The following is a 15,915-nucleotide window of genomic DNA, read 5'->3' on the forward strand; positions in this document are numbered from 1 at the left end:
TTCTCTTCCCAAGAGTTGGACGATGGGGTACCCCACCCAAACGTCGAGGAAAATGAGGAGGCAGTAGACCCCTCAGAAGATAACTGAATCCCCCTTTCACGCATGTGTAATAAAGTCTCTTTCTCTAGTGCTCTGGTGTTGCCTGAGCTCTCTCTGATAACCGTGTCAGGTAGAAACTTTTCTTCTCTTCTCTCCTCTCCCCTCCCTTCCTTCCATCCTTCCCTCCCTCTTCCCCTCTCCCTTTCTTTTCTTCTCCCGTCTCCCTTTCCTTCCCCTTCTTCCTTCCTTCCTTTTTTTTTTTTTTGCTTTTTAGGTCAGACCCAGCGATGCTCAGGGGTCATTCCTGGCTCTGCACTCAGGAATTATTCCTGGTGGTTCTCAGGGGACCATATGGGATGCCGGGGATTGAACCTGGGTCGGCTGCTTACAAGGCAAACACCCTACCCTCTGTGCTATTGCTCTGGAACCCTCCCTTTCTTTCTTATCCCCTTTCCTTCTACCGCTTCTTCTCTCCTGTCTTGTTTTTTGGGCCACACCCAACAAGTGTTCAGGGGTTACTCCTAGCTCTGCACTCAGGAATTACTCCTGCTGGTGCTCGGGGGACCATGACAGACGCGGGGGATTGAACCTGGGTCAGGTGTGTGCAAGGCAAAAGCCCCACCTGCTGTACTATCGATCCGGCCCCCTTCTCCCTCCTCTTTTTCCTTCCTGTGTGCCAAGAATCGAAATCAGGGCCTCACACATCCCAGACAGGAGCTCTTCCACTGAGCAACGTTCCGGCACACTGATTTTGTAATTGAAGAGGGGTCGGTCCTTGTGACGTTTGTCTGGGAGGTGCAGTGTTTGGGCTCAGCAGTGCCTGGGGACCACCCAGGCCACTCCTGGCAGTGGTTGGGGAGTTATGTGGTGCAGAGATTAAATTTGTGCTTTGTCCTTGCTGGGCTCAACCACTTGCACTCTCTTCCCAGTGCACAAACCTGACTCTTGGGGGTCACACCTGGAGGGATGGTGCTCCATGACTACTCCTGGCTTACTACTTGGGGTTGTTCCCGGAAGTGCTTAGTGTGTCATTAGCGATCCAGGCCTCTCGCACGTGGACCATACACTCAGCCTTCTGAGCTACCTCCCCTGACTATTTCCTCCTTTTTTCTTTGTGAGTCACACCCAGCAATACTCAGGGGCTGCTCCTGGCACTGCACTCAGAAATTACTCTTGGCAGTGCTTGGGGGGACCATATGGGATGCCGGGGATCGAACCCGGGTCGGCCGCATGCAAGGTAAACACCCTTCCCGTTGTGCTATCAGTCTGGCCCCAGCCCCAACTATTTTCTAAAACCATTTTTATTGAGGTACTAGGACCCTGACTGAACTACACGAGGTGGGCATGGCTTCCCAAGCGAGACCTTGGCACGGTGGAGTGGGAGACGGGGGCCTGTGTAGCACCCTCAGAGTCCATTTTTCTGCATGTGGGTTGCCTTGGCCTGGGGTCTGCCAGGTGAGTGGCTCTAGTTTTGGGTCCCAGTTGTCCATTTGACTTTCTCCTCGCAGGAAAACAGCCCAGGCACCCCCTTTGCCTCCTGAGGACAGTTGAGGCCATCCCTGGCCCTTCCCAAGTGTCTTTGAGCCTTCAGAGGCAGAGCCTAACTCCCGTCCTCATGCCGGGGGTCTCCCAGCTTTGGTCTTCCTACCCAGACTCTGTTTGCTGATCACAGCAGGAATGGGTGTGCCCATCAGTCAAGGGTACTAAGTGGGGTCTCGGGGGCCAGAGAAAGGACTCAAGGGACTGAACCTTCACATGCAGGAGGCCGGGGCTCCCTTCCTGACACAGCCTGGTGCCTGAGCACCACGAGGTGTGGACCCCAAATGAAAAATCAGATTAAAAAAATAAAGTGGGGGTCCCTGTTCTCCTCGCAGGCCTGCTCCTGGACATTCCTATTTGGATCAGGTACCTGGCCCTGAGTGAGGAGACTCGGGGTGGGAGACAGCTTCCCAGGGGTGGGAGATGGAGGAGCTGCTTGGCCTTGGTGGAGGCAGATGCTCCAGGGCATGCCTTGGCTCACAGGTCCCTGACCTGGGCCCCTGCGCTGTGGTGTGTGGCTGTGAGCTGCCGGCACCGAGCTCAGAGGAGTGAAGTGTCCAGGCCACGGCGTCATTTGGCTCAGGTCAGTTTGTTTGCTTGCTTTGGACCGTGCTGCAGCTGGGGTCCTTTCCCTTGGGCCGGGGAAGCAAAGGGAGCGCCCACCCGACCACCCCCGCCCCCCGCCGGCACCCCTGGGCTCTGCACCGCTGCCGCTGGGCTGTCTTCTCCCCCAGAGCCTTGGCCCCAAGCTCTTGAGTCAAGAGAGCGAACACAGCAAGAAGGCCTTGCGCATGGTCAATTTGGGCTCGATCCCCAGCACCCCATATGGTCCCCTGAGCATTGCCAGTAATAACCCCTGAACACAGAGTCACAGTAAGCCCTGAGCACCAGTGGGTATGCCCCCCAAACAAAAGCCCCTCTTCTTTGTTTCACCCATTGCTCTCTTCTGCCCCACCCCTCATCTGTCAGGGGGCCCAGAGAAAATACAGGTGCCCCGTTCATTTCAGATAAACAAGTTTTAAATGTGTCCCAAATACTGCTTCCTCCCCTAAATCTGTCAGCCCGTTCTCTGGCTCTCCGCTTCCCTCCACCCACATCCCCAGGCCAGTCTGGTCCTGTTCTGGCAAGTTGCTACAGTAACCAGAATAAGTGATGGGAGTGAGCAGGTGTGCGGGGGTGGAGTTAGCCCAGTCCAACTTCTGCCTCCCACCGACTGAGGGAAACGAGGCTGGTGCCATTAGGGAGCCTGGTTTCCCACCTATAAAGGGAGAGAAGGGGCCCCGGAGATGACCCAAAGGACTGAACATCTGCGTCACACGTGAGGGGCTGGGTTCAAGCTGGCTCTGTGCTCAGGGATCACTCCTAGCAAGGTCAGTGGGTCATACGAGGTGCCAGGGATTGAACCAGGCTCCGCTGTGTGCAAGGCAAGTGCCCTTCCTGCTGTACTATCTCTCCAGCCCCTGTTTTTGCCATGGAGGTCGGGTCCAAGCCCAAGCATTGCATGGTTCCAGAGCAGCAGCAGATGTGGCCCTGTGGCACCACAGGCCTTTGGTTATTAGGTCAAGGATCATTGTGAGTGGCCCCCTCAGGCTCCCAAGAACTCTTTTAGGAATGCTCCACTCTCCAGTATTTTCTTCTTTTGAGCCACACCCAGCCATGCTCAGGACTTAACTGTTGACTCAATGCTCAGGGATCACTCCTGGTGGGACTGGGAGGATCATATGGGGTGCCAGGGATCGAACCCAGCTTGGATGTATGAAAGGCAATATTCCTACCTGCTGTGCTATCTTTCTTGCCCCTCCCTAACATTATTTTTTGTGGTTGTTTTTTGGGTCCCACCTGGTGGTGCCCAGAGATTACTCCTGGCTCTGTGCTCAGAGATCACTCCTAGCAGGGGTCAGTGGGCCATATAAGGTGCCAGAGATTGAACCAGACTCTTCTGGGTGCAAAGCAAGTGCCCTTTCTGCTGTACTATCTCTCCAGCCCCCATTTCTGCCGGAGGTAAGACCCTATGGCCATGAAAGCAGCAGACAGTGACAGCCACTACTGGCGTGGATGTGGATGTCTGAGTCAGGCACATCTTCTGCTTATGTGGGGACTCCTACCCCATCCCCGCCTCTTCCCAGGAGCCTCTCAGGGCAGCAGCCAAGTCCTGTGGTCCCACCTGCCCATCCTCCCAGTTAGCGAGCTTCTCCTGCTGAGAGCCATGAGGATCCAGGAGTTGTCACGAGTGTGCCAACATCTCCAGGCCCCTGACTTGGAGCAGGATGCCCAAAAGCAAACTCAAACTCTGGATCTCTAGCCCATCCCCTAGAACCCCTAGGGTTGTGTGTGTGTATATGTGTGAATATGTGTGTGTGCATGAGCGTGCATATGCACGTGTATATGCTTTCCAGATTTTTGAGCTGAGACCAGGGTGCTGGGCTTTGGAGCATAATCATTAGTCTGTTCTGATGTGAGATTCCTTGGACAGACACAGTGCAATGATGCATTGTGGGTCACCGTTGTACCTGCTGCCTATGAGCATAAGACATCCCCCCTCCTGCTCCTACCCACTCCCCAACGCTGGTTGTGGAAGGTGACACCAGCATGCTTCTCCTGGCAGACCAAGGACCAACACTTCACGCCTTCTTATTTGTCTGAGGAGGTGGTAATAGAAGGGCAATTAAGGCAATGTCTTCTGAAGACACAAAGAACCTGGGTCTTGGATTTGTCACTTAAAAGAGGTGACTGCTAGTGGGTGAGGGACCTTACTGTCCCGAGTCCTAGTTTCCCTCTGCACAATTAGTGGCCTTGGGGGAGGCGTGAGCGAGAAGGGCCACACGAGTGACAGCTGAGGGGTACACAGACAGCGCCACCCCGCGAGAGCTGTGATTGCTTTATTATCATCGCCAGGTGGCAGCCAGAGCCAGAGTGCCTGCCTTTTGCTTCCTGGAAATGTTCCTTGAATTGTTCAAAATGTGAGCCGTGAGTTGCAAAGCAAGGGCCTGGGTGAGGATGCTGGGTTGGGGAAGCCGTCTGCTCTGAGTGAAAGGCTGGCGTAGGCATTTACTGCTCGCCGAAGGGGGCAGTCATGGCCAGAAGTCTGGGAGCTGATCCTCTGGGGCTCTGGGCAAGCCCTTCCTCGCCAAGGCGCTGTCCCTGTCCGCGGTGCTGAAACCTGCCTATGGGGCTCGTTAGCCTGCCCACCCGAGACCACCTGCCTCCCACGTCCCCTCAACTCCACAAGTACAAAGTGACCATCGACTAGCTAAGGAGCTGAAGTAATAGGGATTTAGATGCATTTCCAACTCCTGTTGCTCCGGGTTCATTGCAGGGAGGGACTCCAACATAAACACACGCTTTTTAGGAGTGAGGACAGACTCCAGCACTTCTGATTGCTCTTTCTAGGGGTTCAGAGTGACAGTTGCGTCTTGCTACTCTGCCTGCCCACCAGCCCCCTTCAACAGCATCCTCAGGGCCATGCCTCTCACCCCTTTCCTGATCTGGCCACAGTCTAATCTCCCACAAAAGTTCTTCCTCTATTCTTGTCACAACGTCAAGAGGGCATATAATGATCTGTGTCTGGGGTGGGGAGGGGAGAAAGAGAGATAGAGTGCAGAGGGTCTCAGGTCTCTGAGAAGCGGCGGAGCGCCTACACCGGGGTGTACTCCTTGTCGTACTTCTGCATGCCCTCGTCCGGGAGCAGGACCTCCACCGTGAAACTGACCTTCTTGGCATGGACAAAGCTATAGGTGTTGTCGAAGCGCAGGACATCTGGGGGGCACAGAGAGATACAAGGGCAGCTGGGCCTGGCTTCACATCCTCCACACCACGTTCCCAGGGCCACGTTCTCAGGCCGTGTCCCCACTTAGTCTTCCAGGCTGGACTGAGTTCCCACCACTCCCCCAGGAACTGTCAGCCCTGGGCAGAGCCTGTACACAGACAACTAGCCTCCTGGCACAGGGCCAGCCCTGGCTTTCTCTGCAGCAACTGGCAATGGGTACAATGGCCACAGCATCCCATTGTGTCCAACTGCATGCTCATCCTTTTGTGAGGTGGGGAGCTGGGCCAGAGCTGTTCATAGCTCCTGCCTCCTTAAATGACCACCCAGTGAGGCAGATTTGGGACCTCATTGAGGTCCAACTCCCTAGACTCTGGGTAGGTCTCTGCAGCAACACTGAGATTGGGCTGGGACCCTGACACCACCCTTAGCTGTACTAGACACACCTCTTGACTTCTTAATGTGACCCCTGGGGAAAGTGGCACCTGAACAGTTGTTCCTCATCTGTGTCCTGTGGCCCCCAGGACCCCCCACCTTTCAAACCATGTGCCTTTCTAACTCTCAGAGCCTGGCCAGCCGTCGTTAGTGTGGAGCCAAAGGCCAACTGTGGAGATGGACATACTAACTGAGGCTGTGTGACCCCCACAGCCCCCCTTGGCCACTGCTCCCCTTCCCTCCTCTAAGCCTTCTGGTTCTGGAGCCCAGGCAGGGCGGACTTACACACGCCGGCCTCCGCACAGGTGAGGCTCCCATCCTCGGGTACCATGTGGGCATTGTAGCGCTGGCTGGTCAGCACCTCTGTCATCTCCCCGGCCCGCTGCCGCTCCCCCATCTTGGTCTTCAGGAAAACCCCAAAACCGATGTCGGCCCCATCCGACATGAACTGCCACCTGGATGCAGTGTGGGGGAGGGGGATGAAGACCGGCAGCTGCTCGGTGCTCGGTCTGACGGGTCCCAGGAGAGCTAGGGTCCACCCAGAGATGGGTGGTGTCTGCCCCTACCTGAGGACACAGCCTGGAAACAGGATCTCGTATTCCACCTGGTGTGAGGAGCCGCGGCTGATCTGGACCGAGTGCTCGTACTGTGTTTTCACCTGGTCCCGCACGTACATGGACTTGGGGATCTCCCCGCCATAGTTGATCTGTGACCAGACAAGGGGGAGCTCAGTCCTCTTTCAACCCTTTCTCACACAGTACCCTCTGCCTGTCCCCAGTTCCTGCACATCTCCTGCTCACCGCTGTCTCCTATGGGAGAAGCCTGACCTTTTGGGCTAAGTCAGTTCTCTGGAAACTTTCTCTCCCACCTCATCTCTCTGTATCCAAAGAGTCTCCCTTCAGGGGGCCCGAGAGTGTAGGGGTTAAGGCGCTTGCTTTGAATGCAGCCCACTCCAACTCGATACCCGACACTGCAGCATGGTTCCCGGAGCACTGTCAGGAGGGATTCCCGAGCACAGAGCCAGGAGTACCCCCCAAGCACCGCCAGGTGTGCCCCCTCCCCCGCAGCATTCTCATTCCTTACTTGCCTGCATGCCCTCTGAGAGTCCTGAGCGGGTGGGCTGGGACCCTGTAATTCCTAGGGCTTCTTGAGCCCTATGTGTGTCTCCCCTCCTTTCCCAGGGCCCTCCATACCTTAGTTAAACACTTGGGGTTCCCATCAGGGTCAGTCATGGTCCCTCCAAACTGAGCAGGCAGTTCCTCAGGACTGATGAGTTTCAGCAAGCCTTCCTTCCAGTTGGCTGAGGACAGAGGAGTGGAGGGGAAGTTATCAGCCTTCAGGGGACCCGTGAATCCTCCTATCCCCCCCAGGAGGGCCCGAGCCTGGGGTGAAGTTCTACAAGAGTCAAGCTGACAGGGCCCTTACCCCCAGCCTCCCAAACGCTGGGTGCAGGAAACACCTCCAGGCACCTTATTGCCATGGAAATGTGCTGCCCACAGGCCAACAAGCTCATGCATTTGCGACGTTCTCCCAGTCCAAGAGTGAAGTGTTGTCTGTTTCATGAACACTTTGAAACCCAGTGAAGTCAAGGGCCTTGCTGGGGCCCAACAGTGAGGCAGTAGCATTTCCAGGTCTAAACTAACCCCTAGGAGGCAACTCTGGGCTTTTGGAAGGACCCCACTCTCCTCCCAAGCATATGCCCATTATTTAATTCTCATGCTTTACACAGATTCCTCAGGATTCCTCAGTATCATCATGGCCCCGGACCTATAACCAAGCCAGGCTATTCCACTGCTTCTCCACCATGACACTTCCTGGATGGGTGCAAAGGCACCTGGTACACCAGGGCCAAACACAGTGTCATGCACCACTTGGGAAGAATTAGAACTGTCTGCAGTGACAATAACCCACACTCCCACAGAGTTTGGGGTCTACCTTGTAACCCATCATCTCCAGATCCTAATGGAAGTGGACAGAGGCAGACTCGAGTCTCAGGAAGGAGGGAAAGCAGGGCTCTCTCAGACCCCTCAGAGTCTCAGATCTCCTCATTCGGGGAGCCAACCATGCTGTTTGTGAGATGTTATCCTCCTAGCTCAGGGTCATTGGTTAGTTTCAAAGCTATTTCTCTTCCTCCTTCCCTCCCTCCCTCTCTCCTTCCTCCCTTCATCCCCCTCTCACTCCTTCATTTCTCCCTCCCTCTTGCCTTACTTCCTTCCATATCACTTGAAAAAATATTGATTTTCCTGCTTATAAAGCAATGTTTTTGTCATAGAGTTTGAAAAAAATCCATAAAAATCCCCTAAATAAGAAGCCAATTGGCATTGTGTTGCATTTCTTTCTAGAGTTTCATCTTTTATTTTTTTTACCAAAATAAGATCATACTATAGGCTACTTTTAAAAAACTTAATGAATTTTCTCTGTCATGAATTTTTTGCTGCCCAATAATTCATAAAATCTACGTATTGTTAATGTACTGCTCTAGTCACTTCTTGTTTTCTTACTGATTTCTCATAGAATTTTGCTTCTTCTTTCTGTCACTTGTCTTCATCATCTTTAGCCTAGGTTGCCTTTAGAAGCACTGAGGTAATAAATATTAATAGAAAACTGAGGTCCATAATCCAGAGGTTATTAGTAATCAAACCAATCAATCAGGAGAAAGTTATGGAGGCATTAGTCACCAATGACAGAAAATAAGGCTAAGATAACTCACATCCTATTGTCTAAGATGCACCTCACTTTGTGGAGGCACAATCTTTGACTCTGACATTTTGATCTCTGAATGGGATGATGGACAAACATCACTTCAAAATTCATGCACAGGATTCAAGAAAGTTAATCAGAGCTACTTACTTCCCAGTACTACAATTTTTCTGCGAGTGTCCTCACTCAGAAAGGGCTTCATAAGGTTGTAGCCCACAGGAAACAGTTTGGTGGCTAGAGAGATACAAACAAGAAAAATGGGAGAATATAACATTTTATATTCTACTTCTATTCATTCCATACTACTCATACTCAACAATATGAAGAGGTATCAACAGATTTTGGAAGTTCCAAATGCCTACACTTGACAAGCTACTCAAACAACTAGTCACCCAGTCAACAAACATCCACCTGACCAATCATCTATTCAACCATCCAATCTATCAACCAACCAACAGTCAACAAATCATCAACCAATTCACATTCCAACCAGTTCATTAATTAGTTTACCAAGCAATCAACCAACCGCCCAACAGTCAAGCAGCCAATCAACACTTCAGTCAATGTTTCGATTGAACATGAAACACATTCCCCAACTACATTCCCTCATTAGTAAGTCACAGATTCATGTCACTAACCAGCCAACCATTCAAAAACCCTGAGTTATCTTACCCAATGAGCCAAGATCTAGACAAATAACAAAGTGGCTAATCAACTAACTGATTTGTCAAACCACCACTCACTCACCCAACAAGTCAAAATGCCAAATTGTTAATCTAACCAACCAAGCTATCATCTAGCCCAGCACCACAACTAGCTAGCCAACTAAATGAACAGTAAACTAAGCGACCAACCAAGCAACCAATTACTTAACCAACAAGTCAATCATTATACATACTTCACACTTCCATCCTTCTATCCACCCAACCACCCAAACAGATACCCAAATACTCCTTGGTTATCTACATGGTCGCAGTTCTGATGACTATAGATATAATGGAAATAGAAAATCAGATGCTTTGTCTTCACGGAACAGAAAACTCATCAAGGAAAATAGTTGTCTTTAGCACACACAAGACAACTGGAGGCCTCTGTAGACAAGAAAGAACAGATTGGGCTGTGTCATCTTCCAGTGCCAAAGGTGATTTGGGGAGGGAGATATCAAACTGGGCAGGAAGAGTGGGGTGAGTGTTCCTGGAGAGTTGTGGTTGAAACTGCCTCCTCTTGCAGTAAGGTCAAGCACAGGAGGTACCATTTACTTAACACTTTCTCTGTTTCAGTCACTACATGCTGTGCATGAAGATAAGCAACCAGCCTGCTTCCCTGCGCCTCTGGGTTGAGGGAGCTATTAGCATCCCCAGGGACAGTGAAGAAAAAGAGACAGGAAAGTGAGCCACTTGTCACACACCTTTCACAATGAGCATGAACTTCAGCCTCTCTGGGTAATTTTCTTCAAGGAGACCAAAGAACTGTGGAACCAAGAAAGACCCCGTTAGAGCCCCTGTCTCCCATTCTACTGCTGTCACCCTTGCAATCTCCCCTCTGCAGGGTGCTGGGGCTGGGAAGGATTTTCCTTCTTTCCAACACTGGTTCCTGGTAATAATTACATGCTAGCAATTATTTTTAGAACAAATGTTACCATAATGGGAATCTAGTAGTCATAAAGGCTCCTGCTGGTTAAAATGTTCCTTGTTTGCCAAGGATGTGCGTACAGTTCATAGGTCAATGCACAGGTTTCCCTACATCTCTTTGGGATGCAGGCTCTCATCCCCATTCTGCAATTGAGGAAATCAAACACAGGGGAGGGGCAAAGTGATCTGTCTCAGAACTAGGGGTGACGGGGCTGCAGGAGGCTTGGCAGAAACTGGCCTGATGGTCTCTGCAAAGAAGAGTCCTTGACGCCAATTCTGCAGAATCTCTTCAGAGACCTGTGAGGGTTTCCTGAGTCTCAGCCATCTGATCTGATCATTAGAGTAAACAGGGGCTCCTGGGCACCTCTCCTCACCTCCTGATAAACTTCCACCAGAGGCTTCCAGAAGTGCTTCAGTCCCAGGCCCTCGCAGTCAAATATCATCACAATGGTCTCGATCTTTTTCCCCAGCTGTAAGGATAAGAGCAAAGACTGGTTCTGTGACTCAAGGTTCTGGGTATAGAGACAGAAGCCTAGTCTGTGACCCCTCAGAGGAGAGAGGGGACAAAGCAGTGAATGCATGTACATACTCAACCACCATTCATTTATTCCCCACCCATTATCCATCAATTTATCATCCATGCATCCATCTACACCCGCATCGATTGTGTATCATCTAGCCATTCATTGACACCCCCCCAACATCAATTCACTGCTCCATTCATCTATACTGCCAATTGACTTATCCAGCTTGTCATGCAATTTGTCCAGTGGAGACTTATTAAGCATCTATATTGTGTCAGACACTGAGAATGTCATGTTTTAGCCACAGTAATGCATACATCTTGTCCTCAAACATTCACAGTCAGGGGCTCGAGCAATAGCACAGCAGGTAGTACATTTGCCTTGCACATGGCCAACCCGGGTTCAATTCCCAGCATCCCATATGGTCCTCCAAGCATTGCCAGGAGTAATTCATGAGTGCAAAGCCAGGAGGAACCCCTGTGCATTGCCGGGTGTGACCCAAAGAGCAAAAAGGCTCTGAGAGAAGGGAACTTCCCAAAGCCCTTGGCTCTGGCTCAGGAAAGAGTGAGAGGAAGGGTCAGGGACAAGTTCATATGAGTTATACCCTGGTCAACACTGGACTAGCCAGGACCAAGGAAAAGACAGCCAACACAGAAGCCAGGGGCCAGTTCCTAGATAGACAAGTCCTTGTCCTCAACATTTGCAACTTACACCTTCATTCATTCATTCATTTAGTGCGACTTGAGCACCTGCAGTGTGGAAACATGTAAATAAAACAAATAAAGATGCTGCTTTCTTTTGCTTTTTTTTTTTTTTAAAATGACATCCCTGGGGCTGGAGTGATAGCATAGCGGGTAGGGCGTTTGCCTTGCACGCGGCCGACCCGGGTTCAAATCCCAGCATCCCATATGGTCCCCTGAGCACGGCCAGGAGTAATTCCTGAGTGCAGATCCAGGAGTAACCCCTGTGCATCGCCAGGTGTGACCCAAAAAAGAAAAAAAAAATGACATCCCTCCTGTCTGCCGGGATCAGACAGGAGGGGGCAGGAGTGGTGTGTGTTGGGAGGGGGGAGAGTGAAGGGGTGCTCCTGGGCCCCTGTCCCACTCTCGCAGCTCCTCTGCTGGGTCTCACCCGCTCGGTCTGCAGGTCACACTCGTGCAGGATGCGCTCACAGTCCCGCATCTTGGTCTTGAGCAGGTCCTGCTTGGTGACGGAGAAGAGCAGGCCCTTGGGGTCGAGCGGCCCGATGATGTCGTACCACACCGGGCAGCCATCGCGGTCGTAGCCACACAGGCCGCCGGGCATGTACTTCTGGATCACCTGGGAGCGAAGAGACACATGGAACTTGGCCCTTGACACCTTCCCAGAGACCTCCAGAGCGGGGGACACCTGTGACGCCTTCCCAGGTTGTGCGGGTGAGAATATCAAGGGGCGTGCAGGGGAGAGCCTGTCTCAGAGCAGGACCGTCAAAGGCACGTCTCTGCTGAACTGACTTGAAGGTGCTAATTGTTTTTTTTTATAAAAACCGAATTAATTGGGGCTGGAGCGATAGCACAGCGGGTAGGGCGTTTGCCTTGCACGCAGCCGACCCGGGTTCGATTCCCAGCATCCCATATGGTCCCCTAAGCACCGCCAGGGATAACTCCTGAGTGCAGAGCCAGGAGTAACCCCTGTGCAGAGCCAGGTGTGACCCAAAAAAGAAAAAAAAACCGAATTAATTAATTTTGAAGGTGTGTTTTTAAGAAGGTGTTCACCTGGCAGTGCCCGAGGGACCATATGCAGTGGTGGGATTCACACCCATTCACTGACTAGAGCTACGTGCTCGGCACGTGCCTTCACCTTTGCACTCTCTCCAGCCCTCCTATTTTTATTTTTTCACATCTGGTTATGCTCAGGGCTTACTTCTGGCTCTGTGCTTGTGGATCACTCCTGGCAGCGCTCAGGGGACAATATGTGTACTGGGTTTCAACAAATGAAATACTGGATCCTTTGATTGTTTTGGTTTGGGGGCCAGCCCCAGCAGTGCCGAGACATACTCCTGGCTCAGGGTTTGGGGATTGTTCCTGGCAGTGCTCAGGGGACTATGAGGGACTCAGATCAACCAAGAATGAGACCCAGAGCACTTGCTACACAAATTACGATGGCAATTATTCTTTGACTGAGACACCAGTGGTGGGGAGACCTTCCCCCAGCCCTGGGAAGACGGTGATGGAGTCTCAGGGGTGTGGGGACCGGGCATAGGCTGGCTGTGGTGATCCTGATCTGGGGCTTGGGGCACTGAGAGGCCTGGGCTCAGCTGCCCTGTGCACTGTGGAAGCTTGGGGGAAACTCTGTCCCCTATACTGGGCCTCGACGTCCTCATCTGAGACATGGGGCCAATAGTGTGATTCATAGACTGCATGCAATCAAGTTTGTTTGTTTGTTTGTTTGGGGGGGTGACCTCTGTAGGGACCATTCCCATGACACTTGACCCAGTGCTGCTGAGTCTGACAGTTCTCTGCTGCTGCAGCTCAGGCCCAGTAGTGGTGCCAAGGGCCACACACCTGGTGCTCGGGGGCCAGGTGGTGCTGGGAATCAAACCCAGAGCTTTGCACAGCCCTGGCATGTGCCCCAGCTCTTCTGAGCTCGGCTGCGCAGACAGTCTAAGCACAGGTCTGAATCTCAGAGGACCCAGCACCGGAAACTCGACACACCGCGTGCCCAGGTCTCTCAGGGACATGCCATTTGTGCATCACTTATGTCACCCCCCACCCTACCCCCTGGCTGCTTGGGGGTGACGTCTGTGCCTCTGGGGTGGGGGTTGTCGACTCACCTCTGGGGGCTGCCAGTCCAGAATGTGTTCAATGTCCATCGTCTTCCGGAACTCCATGTACTGAAAGGGACAGCAGGGGTTGGACCCCACCCGACTCCCAGCACCCCAGAGACGGGAGGGAAGAAGGAGGGGCTGGAGAGCTACTCCCCCAATGCCTCGGGTGGGAAGGGTCTCACCTTGCGAAGCATCGCCTCTGATTTCTGCAGGTCGAAATTGCGAGCTGTGGGCAGGTGGAAGGAGGAAGATGGGCTGGAGGCAGCCGATTCTGTTGCCGGACTCGGAGTGCTCAAGGAGGCCCGGGGGACCTGGGTGGGACCCTCCTTCCCTGCCCCTGCCTCTTTCCCAGCCTCCCCCACCTCTGCCCTCACCTCGGAGCCAGCGCAGGAGAAAGTAGTCGTCAGGGTTGGGCAGGGCGGACAGTGCATCCTTGACGTTTTCCCGGAACTGGGAAGAGAGACACTGGCTGAGGGGACCTTTCCTTGAGCCCTGGCACCCCGTTCATTGCCTGCTTGACCGCCCCCAGCCTGACTGGTCCTCGTGGTGGCTGGAGGGCTGGGCGGATGACTGCAAGGAGGAGGCTCTTTGGCTGGAACCATGGAGAAGCCAGTGAGTAGCGGACTGGAAGGAAGGTGAGATGGGGAGCAAGTAGAGGGACAGAGGATGGGGATGAGTGGGTAGAAGGAGAGATGGCTAGATCATGGCATGTGGGCAAAGGCATGGAACGTAGATAGGGTCTGGGTTCTTTCCAGCTCAGCCTGCATAAGCTTCTGCCTTTTAGAATCCCATTTTTCTCTAAAAAAACCCAACATGGCTAATACATTATTATTATTATTGTTATTGTTGTTGTTGTTGTTATTGTTGTTTTGGGCCACACTCGGTAGTACTCAGGGCTTACTCCTTACTGTGCTCAGGGATCACTCCTGCCAGGTCTTGGGGGACCATATGGGGTGCCGGGGATTGAACCAGGTCAGCTGCAGGAAAGACAGTACAAGCCCTACCCACTGTGCTATCCATCAGCCCCAAACACGGCTACTACTTCTGCCGTCCTCTTCTCCATTCACCACAAGGATGAGGATGATAACACGTCCTGCTCGCTGGCTCAAACAAGGGAACAGAACCATCATCTAAGTCACCCCCTCTCCTGGCAGGTAGCGAGTGGGGACCTGCTGACAGAGAAAGTTCTCGGCTTCGGGTCCTGGATGAGAAGTCTGGCTCCATCTGATAGCCCCGTGTCTGCCTGGACGTGGGACTGTTTCCCAGCCCCTGCCCTGACAGCACTGATGTCCCCCCCCCAGGGCCCCGGGGGGGGCAAACCCTGGGAGACACAACAGCAGAGACCACGGCAAGGACAAGTTGAGTGAGCAGAGCGAGGACGGGCTTTGAGGGTCACTCTCCAGGGCAATCAGCGCTCACCTTGGCCAGAGTCTCCGCTTGCTTAGGGCTCAGGTCTCCGACGCGGCCGCTCATGGTGCTGCAGGAGGCTGAGGCGGGGTCTGCGCCCTGAGACAGAGGTGTTGTGGTGGAGGCTGAGCCGGGTCTGGGGCTCTGACCCGCTCAGGCCTTTTGCCCCTGCTCCTGGGCGTGGCCCAGGCCCTGCCTCCTTGGCCAACTGTTGGATTGCACATTACATAATCGGGATTAAGTGCGGGCTCGTGTGTTTGGCGGCGGGACAGGTCTGCGGTGGGGGGCAGGCAGAGAGGATGGGCCACAAGGCTCCTGCCAGGTGGTGGCGGCTGGGAGGAAAGAGGCTGGCATGGGTGTGTCCGGGCAGAGTGCAGAGCGGCCCCAGAGTTCTAGACCCCCGCAGGAGCCTGGGCCCTGGAGACGGGCTCTCCACACGAGGTGTTTGCACTTCGCTGCCAAAGAGACCCCACACCTAGGGGTCTCCAAAGGTCATTTTTTCCTGCTGCCCTGACAGGACAGGGGTCTGAGCCTGGGTGGGTCCAGGAATCACTTTGCCAAGGTGGGAGGCTCATATCCTTCTTTTGCAACAAGCATTAAGAAGAAAACTTAAGGGGGCTGGAGTGAGAGTATAGCAGGCAGGGTGCTTGCCTTGTACATGGCCCTCCCGGGTTGGATCCTTGCTGAGCATCAAGTGTGGTACACAAAGACTTATTTGAGGTTGGGGGCACTTGGAGTCACATCGTTGGTGCTCAGGGATCACTCCTGGTGGACTTGGGGTACCAGGTGCGTTGCTGGCGAACAAACCCAGGCTGGCCACATGCAAGGCAAGTGCCTTCCTTGCTGTCCCATCTCCCTAGCCCGAGACGCTGAGCACTCGGAAGCATCCCTGTCAAAGGTTTGCTGCTCCCCTTGCAGGTGCCTTCCACATCCGACCATGGGGTATGGGCCCTGAAGATGTCTAACCTGGGAAGAGCTGCACAGCGCCATCCCCATCTCTAAGGTCCTGCAGACATGAGGGGCCCTGCCCAGGACCCCCCATTCCCTGTGCCCGCAGGAAGAAGTGGGGCA

At 53.3% G+C, this 15,915-nt stretch overlaps 1 protein-coding gene across 1 annotated transcript; it reads right to left on the bottom strand.

Moving 5' to 3' along the window:
• Positions 1–4,556: 4,556 nt before the first annotated feature.
• Positions 4,557–14,968, bottom strand: LOC101557367 (SEC14-like protein 3). The gene is made up of 12 exons (XM_004615550.2): positions 14,857–14,968; positions 13,812–13,887; positions 13,620–13,663; positions 13,444–13,503; positions 11,763–11,951; positions 10,482–10,577; positions 9,885–9,945; positions 8,627–8,710; positions 6,970–7,076; positions 6,343–6,482; positions 6,062–6,231; positions 4,557–5,334 (listed from the first exon to the last, which is right to left on the bottom strand). The coding sequence occupies exons 1-12, from the start codon at positions 14,908–14,910 to the stop codon at positions 5,213–5,215; spliced, it is 1,203 nt and encodes a 400-aa protein (XP_004615607.1). The 5' UTR covers positions 14,911–14,968; the 3' UTR covers positions 4,557–5,212.
• Between the last annotated feature and the right edge of the window lie 947 nt (positions 14,969–15,915).

Source organism: Sorex araneus, chromosome 9, assembly GCF_027595985.1.
Source record: "Sorex araneus isolate mSorAra2 chromosome 9, mSorAra2.pri, whole genome shotgun sequence".
Classification (NCBI taxonomy): domain Eukaryota; kingdom Metazoa; phylum Chordata; class Mammalia; order Eulipotyphla; family Soricidae; genus Sorex; species Sorex araneus.